This window comes from Centruroides sculpturatus, unplaced genomic scaffold (assembly GCF_000671375.1).
Source record: "Centruroides sculpturatus isolate CEXI.00-Female unplaced genomic scaffold, Cexi_2.0 scaffold747, whole genome shotgun sequence".
Taxonomy (NCBI): Eukaryota; Metazoa; Arthropoda; class Arachnida; order Scorpiones; family Buthidae; genus Centruroides; species Centruroides sculpturatus.
Window position 1 is genome coordinate 142,887 of NW_019385048.1, and position 22,052 is coordinate 164,938.

Here is a 22,052-nt window from a genome sequence, read left to right on the forward strand (position 1 = left end):
AAAAAAAAAAAAAAAAAAAATAATGAAGAATTATTTGAAGAAAATTTTTAAAATAGACTATTATTTTATAATTACTCAACGTTTTTAAACAAAAGTACCAAAAGAGCCGTTAGCAGTCGGTCAGCTCTAAAAAAAGCTATTTATCATATTCAGACATTGTTCATATTCTTACATTATTTAGTAGCTCGGTGTCGCTCTTATCTCTGCTCGTAAATCTAGGCGACAAAATGCCGGTTGGGGAAGTCCAAAACGAATCAATTTGTTAAAAATTTAAGAGGTCCATAGTACTCATCATGGACACTAAATATGTCAAATTTTACTAAGTCGGATTAATAATCAATATCTCTTTGAGATATTAATTATTAAGGCTCATAGTTGGCATTTTAATTTAATAACATTACGCGTATGGCTTAGGTCTACGATAATTCACTAAAATAAATAATTTTTAATGAAGTAAAGTTTTTTGAAAATCGAAATACCCAAAGTGTTTGTTCATAACGACTGCTCACTTTGATAAACGAGACAATATTTATCGGGCTCTACTGCACCGTTTTTCTAATTATTCACGTAGGCCCGTAACATATACAAGCGAGTTCTTTCAACGGTTCATCAGACAAAATATTTTTGTCGAAATAAAGCGTCCAACAAAAGTTTTCAATAAGAGAACATACGCTTTTTAAAATTTATTTTTAAACAGGAAACGTAAATTAATGTAAAACAGATATTAATTGACATAGATCATTTCATATGAAACGAATAAGCAAACCAATGATGTAGTTCGTTTCATATAAAGCGAACTACATCATTGGCTCTCTTATTTAGCTGCAAGGAAACGCGCCCTATATGTTCTCGAGGGCTTAAAATGTTTTGATTTATTTACTTCCATTCATCATCAACCGAAATAACATTATTGCCGTTTAATACCGTATTTACGTAAAAATAATGTAACAAACTTTGGGGAAATTATTTTAAAATAGATTTGTTATAAAATAAAAGTATTACGAGAGTTGGCAACACGAAATCGATTATTCCGGTATCGTTTGTTAACGTTGACTAGTCTTCTGCTAGAAAAAAGATGGAATGGTTACAAACTTTACGAATTTCTCGAATTATATCGCGTTTAGAATCTTTGGGAAGATTTTTTACAGCTAGGGGAATATTTATTTGCGTTTTGGGATTTAATTGGCTCCTGTATCTATGGGAAACTTATTTGTCTGCTAGGCAGGTGAGTTTCTTCCCGATTTTTTATTATTTCCATTCAAATTAAATAAAATATTGAATAAATCGACAAAAAGTTTATTTCTGAAGCACCAGAATTGTCTATTTTATATTTTATTTCAATAGATTAAATTTCACAATTACTTTAAACTTAGGCTCCGCTAAGTGCATCCTAAATTTAACCTGTTTAACGTATTTATATTTTCAGTACAGAGTGTACAAGAATGCCGCTTCGGTGCCTCCCGAGTTGATCGGAATCATGGATCAGACCACTTTCAACAAGGCTCGTGCCTATCACTTGGATACGGCCAAATTTTCTTTTTTCTGTTCCTTGGTCAAGCAGTTTGTGACCACGGTAAGTGTGGGCAAAGTTGAACCGGTCAAAAAATAATTCGAGCTGTTGTGTTCTAATTGTAAGTCGTTGCCGATGGTGATGCGCCGTGATTTACGGTTAGAATACGAAACGAGAAATTTGAACTAAACCTTCTGTGTGATACGATTCCTATAATTTATTACGAGTGGTGTGGATGGAATACTGGGTGTTTCGGTGTGCGTCGGTGAACTGCTGTGTGTTCCGATATTTGCTGGCGAGTTTGTCGGCGTGGCTGCCGGTGCGCATTTGGCCGTTTGGTGTGTCTAACTCTGGCCAAGCCGTGTGGCCTCCTCCACGGTTATGTTATTAATGCCATTTTTACTGCTATTCTGTATTACCATAAAGTTATTTGAAAAAAAAGTCAGCAAATGATACAATAGAACTATTTGCTTTTGCCATCTTGTTAGGTTGCCAGATGTTTCTGTAAAGCTTTATATTAAACTAGTCACCAATGCTTATGTAATATACCCAAACTCCAATAGTAAAGTTCAATAATTATGCTGTACAATGCTTGTAATGCATATAGAAATGAAAACAAGCATTGTTCTACGTTCAAAAGACTTTATAACCTGAAATCGGGGCTTAAGACTGTCGAAAACATTTGTTCTATGGTGTAAATATTGAACTTTATCATTGGAGTCTAGATGTATTACTTAAGTTTAGTTTTTCTCCAGTTACAATAGTAGTATGGGCGGTCTTCTACTTCTATACAATTCACTACAAGTCGACCCCCCCTATAACACTGTTGATTATTCCATTTTATATGAATTCCATGTTGTATGAGTCACTTAGATTTTACAAATACAGTAGACCCCCCTATAAAACCGGTTCCTATAATTACGATTCCTATAAAACTGCAAAAAAATTGCGACGGTATCCGTAAAAAAGGTAAAAAAAACTCCTATAATTACGTGAAATGTCATCGGGCAGCCGAACTATTTTCCGCCGTCAAGTGCCACGCTACGGAGAGTTTGCTATCATCTGTACAGTATTATATATAAATTAGATATAAATTAGGTACTGTACATATAATTATATATTAATTATATATAAATTAGGTACTGTATATATAATTATATATTAACTTATTGTAACTTTGTTATAATTAAATATATAATTTCCGCCGTCTAGCGTGGCGCCACGCTACGGAGATTTTTACGCTAACTATCGTCTGTCAGTATGTAAATTAGGTACCGTAAGTCTAATACAGTACTGTAATTTTATACATTTCTTGTGAAAGAAACATTTCTTATTCAACGGCGATTAAAATTATTTATATTAATGATGTCTCCAAAGTTCAACGAAGTTTTCGCAGAAAAATAAGTTATTAGAAATCGGCCGCTGTTTGCTGAGCTGTTCCGCGACGAAAACAAGCTTTAGCAATGGCGATGTCGAATGGTGCACACTCGGTAAGTAATCCTACAATTTTTTGTTTATAGCGTAGTTTATACGGATTATTTCCAAAAAAAATATACGTATTTTGGAAATGTTGAGTAGAATTAGTCTAGAATCGATTAATTTTATGGAAGGAAACCTTTCAAACAGCCGTAGTCCGTAAACTTGACATGTGTCGGGCTGTGATTGGAAGGACTCGTAAGAAATCGGATTCCTAAAGAATGGAACGTAGCTATGATCTTATAGGGGGGTCGACTGTAGATGTGCCAGGCTGTGAACGGCTCACGTATTTGTAAAATCTAAGTGATTCGTACAACATGGAATTCATATAAAATGGAATAATCAACAGTGTTATAGGGGGGGTCAACTGTATTTCAATTTTTATCGATACATAAGACAAAAACGTGTATTTTCAAGTAATGATTTGCCTCTTCTTGTGAACTATTAGTCACTAGTTCCTTCCCATCTCTCTGATATTAATCGTGTCCATTTTCGGTGTCACGGCTTTGTTCTTGAGTTAGCGCTTGTGTTGATAAGTTGTGTCTTGTCAGGACATGTGCTATCACTTTATGTACATTTCTGTTTTGGTTAGAAAAAATTGCCCTTATTAATTCATAAACATGAGTGAAAAACAAAAAAGCAGCAGTGCTGATACGGGTCTCATAACCTCCATACAATGAAGATAAAGATGGATATAATTAGACATTCTGAAAGTGGCAAATCTTTTTCTTCAATCGGTCGTTCATATAATTTAAGCTGATCAACAATATGTTCCATCATGAAAAACAAGAATAAAATTAAGGAATATGTTCAAAATTATGGAAATATTTCTTCGAAGATTGTTTCAAAAAGACATGGCAGAGTAACGGATGAAATGGAGAAATCTTTGACTTTATGGATTGAAGATCAACATCAAAAAGGCATCCTGTTGAGTTAATCAATTATTCAAGCTAAGGCTTTTAGTTTGTATGAATATTGGAAGAAATGATTAAAAGAAGATTCTGCTATGGAATTTGTAGCAAGCAATAGCTGGTTTGACAAATTTAAAATGAGGTCGTCTTTACATAATATTAAATTTACTGGGGAAGCTGCCAGCCAATGTATTCCCACTTTCTCCAATATCATTGAAGATTGAGTTTATTCTTGCCAAATCTTCAATGTGGATGAGATGGGATTATTTTGGAAAAATATTCCTACACCCCATACTTAGCAAAGGAAGAGTCAGTTGTTTCTGGACGTAAACCTTCTAAAAACATTAACATTGTTTCTTGGAGGTAATTTTGCTAGTAATTTAAATTGAAACCAATGCTAATTTATCGAACAGAAAATTCCAGAGCATTGAAAGGAAAAGATAAAAAAAAAGTTTTGTCATTTGGAAATCAAATACTAAAGCCTGGTCTACTGCACAGCTTTTTCAAGATTGGTTCTCACATTATTTTGTGCCTTTTGTTAGGCAATATTGTAATGAAAATAATTTACCATTTAAAGCACTATAGCTCTTAGCCAATGCTCCTGGACGTCCAAAATTTCTGCAAAATTTATATCTGGAAATTAATGCTGTGTTTCTTTCTCCCAATACCACAAACGAAATATAACCCATGGACCAATCAGTGATAGATACTTTTAATCGGATATTTTATATGAGGAGATTAATGAATCAAGCAATCAAGACAATTAAGGAAGATGGTCCTACGTTCAGAGACTTTTGGAAAAATTATAATACATGGAATGCAATAAGTATTACTGGGGACTTGGCTGAAATAAAAATCAACAATGAAAAGTTGTTGGGAAAAAATATGTTCATAAATGATGAATGATTCTGTGGACTTTGAAGAAACTCCTGAAGTTATCATAACTGAAATAGTCAATATAATAAATGAATTAAACTTAGATGATAACAATGAAGATATTGATGAGTTAATGCAACTTAACTCAGAACCTCTGTCAAATGAAGACTTGATTAAACTATAAGAGATGAAGGAAATAAAAAATGGAGAACCTGATAACAAACTCATTGTTAAGACTTTGACAATCAAGAATACAAACAAAGCCTTTATGCATACTGACAAATTTTTTACCATCGTGGAAGAATGTGATCCCAGTGGACATCGTTCAAAGGACAGTACAAAAACACAGCATGTTACAGAACTCTTGATCAAGAAAAGAAAGAGTACAATCCATAATCTCTTGATGAATTTATAAAGAAAACATCAGATACTAATGAATAAAAAATAAATAAATATTTTGAAAACCTTTTTTGATGATTTTTTTACATTGCTCTATTTTTGTACGTTTCAACTTTCATACACATTTCAGGAACCAATTAGGTATGAAAGTAGAGGACTGCCTGATTATTTGATGATCATCAGTGCATTGGGTGTGGCTGAGATTGATGCATATTGGAATGTATGGTACCTACTAATATTCATTCCTTAGTTTGCCTGATCTTATTGTGGAGACAATTTTCCTTATACTGCCAACATTGTGGCTATCCTCTTGTTAATAAATCAATGAATAAAGTAAAATTTGAACCAAATATCTGAAAACTAGATTTTAATTGTTTGAACTAAGTAGTTTGGACTAAAGTTAGTAGATAGACTGCTGTCTTGAATTAATATGTAATTACTAGCTGTTACCCGTGACTTCGTCCGCAGAGGTTTTGCAAGCAAACCCCATTTACATTCAATATTTCAATAACCATAGTAATTGTTAGGTCTATATAACACCTACCGCTGAAGAGAATTGCCGAGAATCAAATGAACCATTTTCAATTTGATCGATTTTCTGGAGCATTTACAATCGTTCTATAATCGAACCAATATGCAATAACAAATTCGAATTTAAAACGGTTCGAACATTTTTAAAATTGAAATAGATAAAAATATTTATAACAATGTCTGAAATGTTATCAATTTAATACACATAAGTACTCAATGAAGACTAAATGTAGTTGAAAACAAAAAATCTCATCTAAAATAGTAGAGTAGAAGCCATTCTTCTGGTTAAGCCTTAATGCTCTCCCTCACCCCCCGCGGGAGAATTTCTAAAAATCCCTTCTTAGTGTGCATTGCCATGACTTACCCTACTAAAATGCACACAAAAAATCGCATCTAAAATAGTAGAGTAGAAGCTGTTCTTCCGGTTAATGCCTTAATGCTCTCCCTCACCCCCCGCGGGGAAATTTCTAAAAATCCCTTCTTAGTGTGCATTGCCATGACTTACCCTACTAAAATGCACACAAAAAATCGCATCTAAAATAGTAGAGTAGAAGCTGTTCTTCCGGTTAATTTTAGCCTTAATGCTCTCCCTCACCCCCCGCGGGAGAATTTCTAAAAATTCCTTCTTAGTGTGCATTGCCATGACTTACCCTACTAAAATGCACATAAAAACAAACAATCGCATCTAAAATAGTAGAGTAGAAGCCGTTCTTCTGGTTAAGCCTTAATGCTCTCCCTCTCCCCCCACTTGGGAATTTCGAAAAATCCCTTTTTAGTGTGCGTTTTCATGACAAACCCTAACTGTGTACCAAATTTCTGCTCTTTAGGTCCAGTGGTTTGCTCTGGGCGATGATGAATCAGTGAGTCAGTCAGTCAGGACAAGCAATTTTATATATATAGATTACACTAAGAATTAAGTTTTATAATTTAGAATGTTTTGGAAGATTTGGGTTTTCATGTGCTTGCTTATATCATGTAGATGTGTAGACTGGTTTTACTATATACACCTCCATGTTATTTTTGGTTCCAGATTAATTACTTTTGACCATATATTCATACAAATTATTTATGACATTCAGCTGACAGAAGTATTAAACCAATGCAATGCTAATAGACAATTACTGTAAATAATTAGGCTATATTTTTGGAAATAAAAATTATGAATTACAAATGAATTTGGTACTAGAGGGAGGCATTAGGTGCCATCTCATATTAAAATTAATAATTATAATATTTAATTAATTAATTTAGATTAAACTGGAAGAAAAGAATTGGCCTGAAACGTTCTGTTTTCTCTAAGAACTTTTCCTCAATTCTTGTGTAAATGTTTAACACCAGTGTAATTGTCCTGTTAATGATTAATGTCCATGTTGACAAATCTATATATATAAAAATGAATGTGTGTGTGTGTGTGTGTCTGTCTGAATGCATTACCACACCGTTTATCCGATGGCCGTGAAACTTTGGGAAGTTGTTTAATATACTCCGGTGAAGGTTTGTGGCATAGTACGATTGCCATAAAACTTTTGGAAAGTTTTTTAATTCACTCCCACGAAGTACATTTATCCTACGATAGATGGCGCGCGTTTACACGAGCATTCGAGCACTGTGTTAGATTGATTTCAAATTGTGAAGACCATTTCTCCCCCTTCAAAAAATATCTCTATATATGCATTTGTGAACTGTTATTTACGATATTTGTAATAATTTTTGTTTAATCACTTTATTTCAACTATTTTTTGCTAATTATGTATTCGCTCGAACTTTGTTAAAACCTTAACCGTATTCCAAACAACAACCGAAGTCGTTGGAGGAAATTCGCCTATTTTACCGATCTAGGATCCCCCTTTCCCAAATTTTAATATCGACTCAAAATAATTTAAAAACACAAATTACAATAAAACGGTTTATTATCCAACTATCAGAAATTCCACAACATGCCAAGGAAGAGAGGAAGGAGCAATTAAATAATCATAATTATAAAGGATTTAAAAAAATTATATAAAAATGAGGAATATCGCACTTCTAACAATCTCTGTGTGTATGTGGGCTAAATTTAAAGAATCCGTGCTTCTCACATGTACAGTACAACTGTATGTGGCCTGTTCACGCGTCGGAAAAACTTCTGATTTATTCGTGTACGCATCAGACAGAAAAACAAAAAATATCGTGTATCCACAAGCACTCCAATAAATAAATAGAATTGAAACGACACTTTGAAATATTTTCCCAATTAAAATGAATAATAATAATAATATAATACTAAGTTTCAATAAAAATGATAAAATGTAAATTTAATTTTATCATAACGAAACTTGAATTTCGTTTCTTCTGAGATCGCAGCAATGCGCGATGGGTAAGCTAGTATATAATAATAAAGTCTATTTGTTAAGCTTTGGACTTTGGTTGGAGTTTATATTTGCAATGCAGTGCTTTAGTCCAAACTGTATAGTTTCAATGATTAAAATTGTGCCAAAATATAGTCCAAAAATTTAGTTTTTATACACTTGATTACAAGGTTTGGGCTTGATGATTATTGGGCTGCAATTTGAAAAAATTATAGACCTATAAATTTCGTTTGTCTGTCTTTCCTTAATCTTGAGATTGGAGTTATATAGACAAAAGACAAGACCAGATAGGGAAAGTTTAGGGGCAAGAGGGCCTCATTTAACTATATATCAACTTTTGATTCAAACCGAAAGTCAAGTTATTTTAATTCAAAAATTTTCCTCTGAATGGTGTTAGATAGATGACTGGCACGATTCTATTGTTAAATTAAAGGAAAAGTATGATATACAGGGGCAAACCACCACTGAGTTGAGGTGGAGAAAAGTAATGTTCAGAAAGTAAGTGTACTTGACCGTAACGTGCTATGATTTTTTTGTTTTTTGAGGGTTGGCAACACTAAGTGATAGAGAGAGATCTCCTGATGGAGCAAGCATTGCAGGAACACAGTAGTACATAAACTCACATTGTAGTGTTCAGTTGTGTGAAAGGTGTCAGTAAGAAATCCCGCCAAGTGCGAGCCACATGCTGTGGTCTACTTCCTACTCGCAGAAGGAATAACACCTATTGAAATTTTTTCGTGAAGGTGTTATGAACAGAACAAGAGTGTTTAAGTGGTGTAGGAAGTTTAGTGGAGGCAGAACAAATGTTTATGTGAGATAAGCAGTGGGCCACTGGCTCATCCCACAATGACCACTTACTCTGCACGGGCTCGTGAAGCCTGATCTCGGCGTCGTCGGATGGCTAGGAGGGCAAAAAGTGAGTGGGGAGTGTGTTGGTAAGTGGGCAGGTGCCGTTTAGACAGGAGACAGGTCAACAGAATAACAAGCATTTATTAATTAATAAAACTAAGTTACAAAAATACTAAAGCAAAAGCAAAATGCGATTATATTAAAGTATTTACAGAAATTGGCGATTACATTCTTAGCTATGTCGCTGCCCTAGTTTCTAGTTTGGAGAGAGAGAGTTTTTATAAAATCTAACCCCTAAATACCTCTAGGTGGAAGGGAGAGTTGGCGAACATCGTCTGTATCGGGACATTCCAATTTTCAACGCTGACTCAGTGCTGATCTCAACATTCGTTAAAATTCGTTCCTTTTTTCAACGTTGAGGTAGCGCTGTTGTCAGCGCTGACTCAACACACTCAGCACTCAACAGATATGTTGACTGCTACTTCCCAATGAATTGTGGGTAATTGGTAAGACATTTGAATGGAATCCATCTTGCTGAGAATGGAATTATGGAAACTAAGCACTTCGTACTCAAATTGGAACGTCGTTGATGATGTCAAATTGTTGACTTCAACACTCAACACTCGCGTTGAAAATTGGAATGTCCCGTACGGAAGGGTGAGGTGTCTTCTATGTCTTCTCCGACGGGATCACAGTCCTTGGCATGGAGATCGACGAATACAAGTACAAAAAATACCTTCCGTGTGCGGACGCCCTGAGCTTCCGGTGATCTCCCCTTTTATATCTTTTTGTGCAAAAGCTGACACGTAATCGACTCTAGTTGACGATGACGGTGCATTCTTCACACTTAACTGTAAACTTCCTCAGTTGGTTGTTACAAACTCGGTGAAATTCGATTATAGTTTAAATTCCTCGGGTTTTTTCTGAAGTTAATTAACCAAAAATTTAGATGTTTAAGCGGCCCGTACAAATCTGAAAAAATCCGCGCCTCACATTTATGACAAACAGAGGAGTGGAAGACCTTCCATTTTGACTGATGAGTTGGTGCAAAAAATTGAGGAAACTGTTCGTGAAGACCGCCGATTGACAGTGGATGAAATTTCTGTGATGTTTCCACAAGTCTCCAGAACTTTCTTATACGAGACACTCACAGAACACCCGTCTTCACACAGCCTTAGCGACCAAGGCAAAGCGCTCTTAAACTCATTTGGTTGGGATGTTTTGAACCACCCCCTGTATTCCCCTAACTTGGTGCCTTCAGATTATCATCTTTTCAACTCCCTGAAGGCACACATGAGTGGAATTAAATTTTCAATCAATGAGCAGGTGCAGAAAGAGGTTCTGAAGTGGGGTGAAGGAGCTGGTGGGAGAGTTCTTTGAGGAAGGCATAAAGAAGCTTGTGCCACGACTCACCACATGCATTGAACGGAATGGTGATTATGTGGAAAAATAGTTAACAAGTATATCAACAATATCCTGTAATTTTTTTTCAAATACACTTTTTCTAAAAAAATATAAAAATTTAGTACACTTACTTTCTGAACATGCCTTGTATTTTAAATTAAACAAATTAAAAATATGATTAAAAATTACAGCTTGGCATTGTGACAATGTCACAATAAATAATTGCTGGTATATATGCAAAATTTAAAATATGCTAAATGACTGCCAGACTAAATCGGGCTGCTTTACCACTAATATTTTAAATTAAATTCTAAATAATTTGGTACTAGATGTAGGCGTTAGGTGCCGTCTCTTATTAAATGTAATTTATTAAATTTAATAATAATTTAATTAAAAATACTAACAGTAAAGTAGCAATATTTAATCCAGCAGTCATTTGGCATATTACAAAAAGTATCAGACTTTGGGATGCTTATATAAACAAAACTTAAATTTAATTATAAATAATACTTTTGATAAATTCAACTTCAGGCAATAAAATCAAATACCATACAAAAAATAAATATGATTACAATATTTAAACATGTACTGTACAGTACATTGAAAAAATCATTGTAACTTATTTTAAAACTGTTCTTGCTTCATGCATGTTGTTCAGTTTTATCTCATTATAATAAATTGAACTTATTGAAAATGTTTATATATATAATTTCTTGTTTTTATATTGTCATATTGGTATGTACTGTATTGTACTTTGCTGTTCTTTAAGGTAATGTCTGTATCCAGGAAATGTATGTTAATGGCACTAATTTGACCTAACTCCAGTTTAAGACCAAATAAGCACTACTAATTTATTGTAATAATATGTTACTATAAACATTTACTTATATTTTGATATCAGTGTTTTTTGTGTAATGGAATAAGTTACATTATTATTAAATTATTGATTTATGATTGCAAAACAAAACAGAAATAAAATTAGACTTTGTTTTTAAATGTAATCTACTGAAATATTGTGACTGTGAACATTAAATGAATGTGCTTTATAGAAGCTTCTCAGAAACTATGATAAGTGTAATTTCTGAAATATAATAGAAGCTATCCATAAAAAATATACAGGACCACACTATACTTTCATTTAAATAGTTGTTGATGCTTTATTTTAGATTAATCATTATTATAGTTAATTAATTACTTTAAGATAAAAGTTACATATATTGTTTGTATAATAATTCAGTCTAATATTTTTAGGATAGATTAATTTTTTATTTTAAGGAAGATAATGATATTTTGATTCTTGGTGATACTAATGCTAGAATTGCTTCTGAAACAGATAATTTAAATTTTTATAATATTAGGAATTCTAATGATATTATTTTTAATTATAGAGGTAGGAACTTTTTGAATTTGGTAAAATCTTTCAGCTTGATTCTTCTAAATTGTCGTTAATTGATTTCCAAGCAAACTTTACGTTCGTTTCCTCTTTGCTAGAATCTGTTATTGATCTAATTGTTACAAACTTGGAATTAGTTGATAATTTAATAAATTTTAAGATTTTGAATAAATTTGATTCTGATTATCTCTCAGTTTCTATTGTTTTTCAGTTTGATTCTGTTCTTCATGCTAAAAGATGCTTACAGTAGTTTCCTGCTTTGTATGGAAATCTTCAGGTTTGAATAAGTATTTATCTAATGTTGTTAAGAGATAAAGATTTTAAGTATGTATTCTTTTTTGATTCTTTGTCCCCTATTATTCATCCTTTCTTGATATGATTCTTTAATCTGCAGCTCAAAGTGGTATGTTTGTTAAGTATGACTGTTCAAGGAATTTTGTAAAGTTCTGGTTTGATGCAGACTGTCTGTGACTGAAAAAATATAAAAATTGGGCTCTACAGTCTTTTACGAGATTAAGCTCTATACAACATTTTATATAAAGATTATAATCAATAATAATAGTCTGTTCTATTACAGTATGTATTTTGTGTATTTTGCTGGATGAAATTATTTCTTGTTATTGTCACACACTCTTATGCATAAAATGGTAATTTTCCACTCTAATGTCATTTCTGAAGTCGTAGGTTCTACACAACTGCTGCTAGAGGTAGTCCTAACATCATGTGTTTTCAGTTATGCATGATGTAATGGCATGCATAGTTTGTTTGTTGCTAAGATCTTGAACATTGTGTCTATAAGATAGATCTTCAACAAGATCTTTGATTTAATTGTTTGTGGATTTATTTTGTACCTGGAAAATATGGAAAAATTATGTTTAGGTTCTACTGAGGAACATTTAAGCCCTTCCTCCATTTATTTTCAGCTAAACTTGTTTCACATTAGCCCATGCTATCACAAAGTTTGAAGGGCTTTTGTGGGAGCCTAGTGAATGACATTGTTCTGTAAACAAAACAATATCTTAAAATTTACAACATTCTTAAAAAGACAATACAAAAAATGTGTCTTCTCACTTTGTCCTTTCACATGCACGTAGGGAAATAACAGTTCCATGGTGCAGTCAACTTTTCACTTGAGGCTACTTGCCTTAATATGTAAAATGTTAAAAGATCTCGCTGGTGATGGCATGATATTAAAAAAATAAATACATTTGATTAATGTACATACTGGATAACCATAATATGAATAAAACACACCTTTAATAATCCAGCAAATAAATTATTTTAGTAACATAAAAATGTTTTTGACTGTTTTTTAACAAACTTCTTCAGTTAACATAAAATAGAATGTAAATATGAAAATAAGAATTCCAAGATAAAAATAAATAATGGAAAATGTAGTTGTAGTCAATAAAATAATATAAATTAAACTGAAAATGTCACATAAAATTAAATTAAATTAAAATAAACAATGTCTCTTAATAATAATAATTCTCGTAAAAAGACCGCCATGCGGTAGCTAATGTGTCCACATCTCTATGGTTGATGCAACCAGTTCTCTTGAGTGTTTAAAGATTTCTAACCTTTCAAGATGTTTTATTGTGTGTAAATTTGTTGTTGGCTTAATTATTGCTGCTTGATCCCAATGGACTTGAATGTCCTGTTGTCTTGCATAAGCTGATAGTATGGTGTTGTCGAGGTTCTTATTAATCATATGTTTTTGCTCCTTGAGGTTGCGCATTATTGTGCCCACATAGACAAGCTCAGAATCAAAACATTGGTTGTGTAATGGTATAGAGTAGATTCCTGTGGCTGAGTTCTGATCATATCGTTTTTTTTAATCATTTTTTAAGAGCTTGAAAACCATAGGATTGTTTCGATATACTACTTGGAAATTATTAGTCTTGGCTGTCTTTTTATGTATTTGCCTTAAAAATGGGATATAATTTAAAACTATCCTTTGTTTTTGGCCCACAATGGCATGTTGTTGTTTTGTTATTTGGAAGGTTGTGATTAGTTTCTCTATGATTTTCCTTTGGTATCCTTGTTGTTCTGCAATCCTTAGAATGTAATTTAGCTTTTTTATTATGTCTTTTATGTTTGTACAATGCATATAAGCTCTTCTTATCCAGGACCTAAAGGCCACTAACTTGATGTGATGTGGATCGATCAATGAATGTGGGTTGAAAACATGGTTTTCTGTATACGCTGGTCCAGATTTCTCCCTGTCTGCATGTGATGGAAATGTCCAAAAAATTTAATTATTTTCACTTTTCTGGTCTACTTGTAGTAATAAACTGTAAGGGTTATTATTGATTGTCTCCAAAAATTGTTGCAAGTTAGGTTTTCTTTGCCATAGGTTGAATATATCGTCAACATATCTGGTGTACAAAATGATAAGGTGCTGAAATTTGGGTAGAACTTTGCTTTCTAGTTGTCGTAAGACCAACTCACAAAGAATTGCCAATGTGGGACTACCCATAGGTATGCCTCTTCTTTGTAAATATAACTCATTTTCAAATGTAAAAAATGATGTATATTATACTAGGTAAGTTCTAGTATTTGATTATGTTGTGGCGCATATTCAATATTGGCAAACAAAAAATCTCTTATTGCACAAAAACAAGGAGATAATTTTATAGAAGGATACATCGACTTGAAGTCCAAGACTCTCATATATTCATTGTCCATTAGAGAGATGCCTTTGAAACTTTCTATAAGTTTCAGCGAGTTATTAATTGAGAGCGGATGGTAATGAGCTTTAGATTGGAAGAATTTGACCAGTTGTTTTTTGTTCAAGAATGTTGGAGAGTTACATTTCTTGATTACAGGATGTATTGGGTATCTTGGTTTGTGCATTTTGGCAAATGTGAATATTCTCAGTGTTTTTGGTGCCTGCACTGTGGAGGTGTTCATATGTAAAAGTCTGGTGAAGTTAAGACCCTGTATGAAAATATACATTTTCGAGTCTTTTTTTAATCCATTAACACAACCACAGAAGTAACAGTTACATTGGCTTGAAGAAAATCTTCATTAAAAAGACAAATAATAATAGATAAAAATTCACAATGTTAGAAACAATATCAAATGTCAGTCTTTTATTGGAGGATCTGACATTTTCATATTAATTTTAACTTTGCGAATTTTGTCTATTATTATTTGTCTTTTTAATGAAGATTTTCTTCAAGCCAATGTAACTGTTACTTCTGTGGTTGTATTAATGGATTAAAAAAAGACTCGAAAATGTATATTTTCTTACATGGTTTTGAATTTTATAATGCTTATATTAATTAATATTTTAGTAAGAAAATCTAAATGATAAGCATTTTATTATGTAAATGTTCTATTTCCTTATGTTAATCTGAAGATACCTACAAGAAATAAAGCAAAAGAATTCATTGAAATTAGTTTGTAATTTTACTTTTGTTTGGAATTTATGTATCTTTAAATGTTTGTTTCTTTATGTTGTCTTTAGATTAATTAATGTATTTATATATTTGTACATTACAGGCTGTACTCTTCTTTGAGGTCAATTATCACATATGGTATTTGAGTGGAAAAACAATTGCTCATTTTGGATATGGATCTGAGTATGAGGTAATTTGATTCATTATTACAAATTCAGTTTTTACAGTTATTGTAATCTAAAAGAATTTTTTGTGTTTTGCAAATACAGTACTTTTAAGAAAATAGTGTTACAGTAGAGCGTCGTTTATCCGAATCAATTGGGGACTGAGGTTGTTCGGATAACTTATTTTTCGGATAACCAATTATGTACGAAAAATATATTAACCTATCCTGTGTTGAAATTTTTCTCTGTTGTGTGTCACTTTATGTTGAATTTTTGTCAATGTTAAGTCTAACATAAACTTTTTAAAATAATAATCATGGCTATTGTATTGTTAAAAATTATTTCTTTATTTTTTACAAACAAAATAAATATATTGAAAAATATAAAAACAAAAAAAAATATACTTTAGAAGTTGATCTAGTATCAAAAACGTTTGATTCGGCACGACACACAGTCCTCAGAAAAACACCACACAAAAGTGTCAGTGCTGCCAGCTAAAACACACATACCAACAAAAAAAATATTGGAGTATCCCAAGATGTAGCCAAAGATTGCAGTGCCATATCTCAAACTTTTTGTTATAATCAAGTATATCAAAGTAATTACTGTACATCATTTTAACATGTTTGATTGTATGAAAAAGTTTAATTGTTTATGGGACATTATTAAACCTCTTTGTAACCCAATCCAGACCAAGTATGTGAGATCCTTGAAATCTACAAACACAATTACAAAGAGAAATGCATTAATCATGTATATGTTACTGGCAATGTATGAAAAGCAGGCATTGTATAAAATGCCTGGCATTTTTGGGCAAAGTATGAAATATTCAAATTATTTTAATATTTTATATACTTTTCCTGGGCATTGTATAGAATGATAAATGCTATTTAACAAAGTATTAAAAGATGTCATGAAAAGGCTTTTATTGAAAAGACATAAGAAAATTGTGGCAAGGCACATGACTTTCAACATACGCCTCAGATGGAGAATTTCCCATTTGCACTTCAGTCTTTGTTCGGAAGTGATGAAATATGCTACTTTGAATTTGTTCAGCAAATACTCTAGCCCATACTGTGCTGTATGAAAGTGAAAGAGCAAGGTGAAGTGTCCGAGAAGGAATCGTGGCATGTTGACATACAATGACGATTCTACGATGAACTGTCTAAAGTGTGGGCTAATGCTTCTAACTACTAAGAAGGAACCATGGGACTATTGGCTACTGAATTGCAATGATGTGATGTTAATGCAAAACAAAAGTAAACTGATTTATCTTGTTAAAGAAGGCATTAGTGCTATCCACTTCTACATCATGGATTCTGAGTTATTTAACATACTTCATGACACTCATTTGGCCATTGGCCACTGAGAACATGACAATATTGAAAGAACTTTTGTTCAATACAAGAATGTTACTCATCATGATATTGAACTGTACATTCACCTTTGTGAGCCATGCCAGAAAAAACAAAAAAGTATTAAAAAAAGGTGTTGTTGTGAAGCCTATGGGTTTTTCTGAATTTAATTTCAATTGTCAGGTTGATCTCATTGATTTTCAATTCCAACCTGATAAGGAATACAAATTTATAATGGATCATCTTACTAAATTCGTGGTTCTCAAGGCTCTGACTTCAAAGAGAGTAGAAGTAGTAGCCTACAATCTAGTGGATATATTCTCATTATTTGTGGCACCATTTGTTCTACAGTCTGACAACAGTAGGGAATTTGTAAATAATGTGCTGATCAGCTTGAAGGAGTATTGGATGACAGTGAAGATTATCCACAGCAAGCCTCACCTCACCACTCACAAAGGAGGGTAGTGTTGAAAGAGCTAATCAAGATATTGAAAATATGCTGTGTACTTGGATCTAGATGAAAAAACTGATTGCTAGGGTGGGGGACTACATTTCATTCAACTTATGAAGAATAGGGTTTATTATTCTGGGATCAAAATAACACCAAAAGATCTTTTTGGTTGCAAAACGAAAGTGGGTCTCTCAATGTCTGTGTAAGATCAAGTGCCAAAACAGGAAGTGCTTTTGTGTGATAAAAGCAATGAAGTAGTCAAAATGCCTTCCTTGTTGCAACAAATAGGTTAATTTTTTCAATAAGAAAGTTCTGTATTTTATTTGATATTTTCTTTTTTCATTTGTGTATTTTTAATGAAGGCCTCTTTTTTGTGAAAAAGACAATTAAGTGCAATTTAAAATAAAATTCTTTCCTTCCTTGTTGCAACAAGTAGTTTTGAATCTTCCAAACCTGATTATAGACTGTTAAGTAACACCACTAAAACCTTCAAACTATACTAGCAGATATAATTTAATTTAAATAAGCAACAAGTAGGTTTATATTTTATTTTCTCTTGTTTTCCTCAATAAGAAAGTCCTATACTTTATTTTGTATTTCTTTCTTTTTCATGTACAGTAGAACCCCTCTAATCCGTCACTTTTGGGACTGGGGGTATGGTCGGAACGCAAAAGAGGTCGGATTATCAGAAAAAAGTAAAATAAACAATCGTCCCCTTTGTCCAGTCTTTGTAGCATTATCAGAAAAAAGTAAAATAAACAATCGTCCCCTTTGTCCAGTCTTTGTAGCACTGCTAATTTTTCATTTAATGAAAGAGTAACGTGTTTACGTTTCACTCCTGACATGTTAAAAACACACACAAAACTGTACATGTACACACAATGTAAAACATATACTGTAACAAACACAGAAAAACGCCACGGACAGTGAGTCACTGACGAGTCGGGACAAGTTTCTCGACTCCGACCACGGTCGGATTAACCGGAGTGACGGACTAGCCGAGGGCGGACTAGAGGGGTTCTACTGTATGTCTTTTCAATAAAAGCCTTTCCATGACTTTCTTTTAATACTTTGCCTAAATAGCATTTGTCATCCTATATAATGCCTAGGTATTACAAACAATGCCTATGGAAAGTATATATAATATTAAAATAATTTGGATATATCATACTTTCCCAAAAATGCTAGGCATTCTATACAATGCCTGCTTTTCATACATTGCTACTAACATATATACTAACACTTATGAACATTGAATAAAATTCTTGTTCTAAACAGGTTTCATTCTATTCTCCTGAAGACAATATATTTTATTTTATATTTACAATTAATGATCCTTATAGCTTACCAGTATAAATTTTATATTTATAATTGTATAAAATGTTATAATTTTTGTTAACCGTCTCAATGTGGTTTAACATCATACGAACTTCATTGTGAAACCAAACTATAAAAGATATAAATAATTAATATAATTGGACAATGCTGGGTTTCAATTTTAATCATATTTTTAAAATTTATGTAATTTAAAATATATGTGCCTATATCCATCTCAAATTTGTAGTGTCTTGTCCCTGTACATCATACTTTTTCTGTTAGCAATAGAGTCATTCTGGTCATCTATCTAATCCCTTTGGGGGAAAATGTTTGAATTGAAATAACATGACTTCTGAGCTAGAATTAGAGTTAGAATTCTGAGTGGCTTAGTGGGTGGAGCTAAGAATACATAAAAGAAGCTAGTGGTGGGAGGAGTCAAGCAGTAGTTAGAAACAAGTTCAACATTGCAGCATAACTAGATTTAGCAAGAATTCTGCATTACTGAACATGGCCCTGGTTTGCATGAGAAGTTCTTACACAGTTAATTGAGGCCTCCTGTCCCTAATTTTTCCATATTTGGTCTTAGCTTTCATCTATCTAACTCCATTTTCAAGATGAAGGAAGGAAGACAGATAGAGAAGACAGATGACAGTGAAAATTTATAGATTTACAATTTTTTCATATTGCAGTTCAAATATTTGTGTAATAAATATAAATGATCATTTTCAGGTTCAACTTACAATTTGTATAAATAGATTTGTGTTAATCCTTCAAAAGAATGAAATTTGAATAGTTTATTTTCAGTAAATCAGTAATTCTTCATCACTTTTAATAGTTAAATATAAAAATAAACAGAAATCTTATTGGTTTGTTTTTGTCTAAAAATGTCTGTTTTATAGATAAATGAACTTCTTAATTGGAGAAATTTTTATTTTTCTGCATGCAAAAGGGATAAGAAAGTGGAAACTGATGGATGACAATTTTGCTTTTTAAATTACTTAATTTTTAAAATTTCATTTATTTTAAATTTAAATTAAGAACAGAAGTGTTTAAAATAAAAATGTATTATTTGTAAATACTGTGTGCCTTCAATATGTAGTAGATGGATAGTAGGAAGTGGCAGTCCAATAGTGTTGATTGTTTATTATACCCAAAGATGTCACAGTAACTACAAACAAACTTTATATGAGATACTAATGCTAAGAGAGACAGAGTGTCAATACTCACCATGGACAAATCGGCTCCGAGAGCCACATGCGGCTCTTGCTTAAAGTGTTAATTTCTACTTTTTATAATTATTTTTACAATTTTGTGAAAATATGTTTATTAAAAAAATTCAATATTTGTTTTATGTAATATTTATATTATGTAATAAAATCGTGGTACAGAACTGCAGTACAGAATAAAAAGTACAGAACTGTGGCTCCCATGCATTTTGCAAAACCTACATTTTGGCTCCCACTGACCCCTTGCTTGCTCACCCCTGGTCTATACTTTGATAAATATAAGGAAAAATAATCATCACAGTTTCAAGCAGCGATATAAACAAAAGTTGCTGACATTCTGCATTGTAACATTTACAGTCTGATATTCTCAAAAATTGCATTTCACTCTGATGGATACTTTGGAGTAAGCAGTTTCAAACTGTTTTTTCTGATATCTGTTACATCAAGATCTGTATAATTGAGAATCAAAATAGTATTAATGAGCTGTAATAATAAAACAGTTAATTCAATAAATTACCAAATGATCGCTTAAATATCGGTTTATAATTAAATGATTGGAATAAAGCAATTTGACATTAGAGGTAGACATTAGGCACCATCTCTTAAGTAAATTAATTTACTTAAGAGATGGCGCCTAACGTCTACCTCTAATGTCAAATTACTTTATTCCAATCATTTAATTATAGCCTGATATTTAGGTGATCGTTTGGTAATTTATTATATATTATTCAGGCTTTGAGTTATTGTTATTTACAGTTAATTCAAATTTTTAAGATTGAAAATAAAAACTAATTTGTACATTATTTAAACTGATAACAGAAAAACAGTTATTTCTTTTAAATTTAACTAAAATGATTATTAAACATTCTATAATTTATTAATTTATTGTAAATTAATAATTTTTCTTTTTCTGGCAGATAACTCAAACTCTAGTTTTTGTGTTCCTGGCAAGTTGTTTGAATTTGATAATAGATCTTCCTTTCTCGGCTTATGGCAATTTTGTCATTGAAGAACGACATGGATTCAATAAACTGGTTGGTTCTGTTTTTGAATTATTTAAATATTTTAAATTGAAGTATTAATAAAATTTTAAAGATAGTTGATGTAATCAATATAATTGTTTGAATTAGATATTTATTTATGTAAAATCACATTTTTTGAAACTATACAACTTTTCATGTTATTTAAAATTATTTAATAAAATAGATGGAGATGACTGTTAGAAGGGTGTTCTTTCCAGAAGGGTTGGGGATTGGGCAGTATTACAAACAAAATTATTGAGAATTTCATGCCATTTTAAAACCTGTTCAGTTGCAATAGAAAGATGAAGTGCAGAATACAGAATAAATAAAATCTTATCATTGAGACAGAGCACCTCAACACTATCTCAAACTGAATGTTACAGTATACAGATACCAAAATACCTAAAATAAGTCAAGTGAAGAACAAACTCTATTCCAAAGACCTTTGGATTCCTGAGTTATGATTCAGGCTAAATTGTTTTATTCTTGGAACGTATCAGTAGAACTTCCATAGAATTCAATTTTTTTTTTTTTAAATGCAGGCATTTGCCAGACGTGCACAGACAGAGCTCCAACGCAACAGAACTTGCAAGGAATTATCTTAAAGTTCTTGCCACACTTCTTATAACTATAAGAAGTGTGGCAAGAAGTGTATTTTATCCTTTTGGTTTATGCAATTATTGTTATGCCCAACTTTAAAAATTTTCAAGGATTTCAAGACTTATATATAGGGCAGTGAGTAACATGCATGTTTGATGTAGTAAAGCTTTGACATTTTTTGCATTTGAGCTTTTTGAGCATTTTCTAATGCATATAATGACAGGGCAGTAGAACCTTTTATCATTTTAACTTCAATGAGGCAAATAATTTGTATTAAAATGTAACTACAATGATGCACATTTTTATTCTTATTGTATGTATTAGCTGTATAATAAATGATGTAAAAAATGTTGCTGTAGGCTATATGATTAAATTCACTATAAAAAGAGGCTTAAAGTTGTTACCACAATCTATTATATTTGTAATTTTTAATCTGAAATTATCGTGGCCCTCCATTTTATCCAAGGTTGCATTGGTCCACGTTACCTCAGATAATCAGGGTTTTACCATATTTGAAAAAGACTCAAATTATTTCTGGCTTTGTCACTTTTTTCAATGATTGACTAAGAAGAATATTTCAAAGAATATTATTTAAATTTTAAATGACAAACAAAGTGTTCTTAAGCATACAAGTGGTACAGATATGGAAAAATAGAGTACTTGTTATGACTGTTGCTTTTTGTAAAATTCAATATTTTTCACCTTTTATCAAACTGCAAAACTTAGACAGATCATATATATTTATTTTATGGAGGATGATTCAAATGCCTATTGATGATAAATAATTTATTCAAATTTATTCAAATTAATTTTTTA

The 22,052-nt window shown here is 32.0% G+C and overlaps 1 protein-coding gene across 1 annotated transcript in view; it reads left to right on the forward strand.

Annotated features, from left to right (window-relative positions):
* The first annotated feature begins 775 nt into the window (after positions 1 to 775).
* LOC111633890 (CAAX prenyl protease 1 homolog) overlaps positions 776 to 22,052 on the forward strand; it is a 47,408-nt gene continuing 26,131 nt past the window's right edge. The window contains exons 1-4 of the mRNA XM_023378532.1: positions 776 to 1,225; positions 1,427 to 1,573; positions 15,205 to 15,291; positions 20,532 to 20,648. Coding sequence (XP_023234300.1) covers positions 1,076 to 1,225; positions 1,427 to 1,573; positions 15,205 to 15,291; positions 20,532 to 20,648 — 501 coding nt within the window. The 5' untranslated portion in view covers positions 776 to 1,075. The remainder of the gene's footprint in view (positions 1,226 to 1,426; positions 1,574 to 15,204; positions 15,292 to 20,531; positions 20,649 to 22,052) is intronic.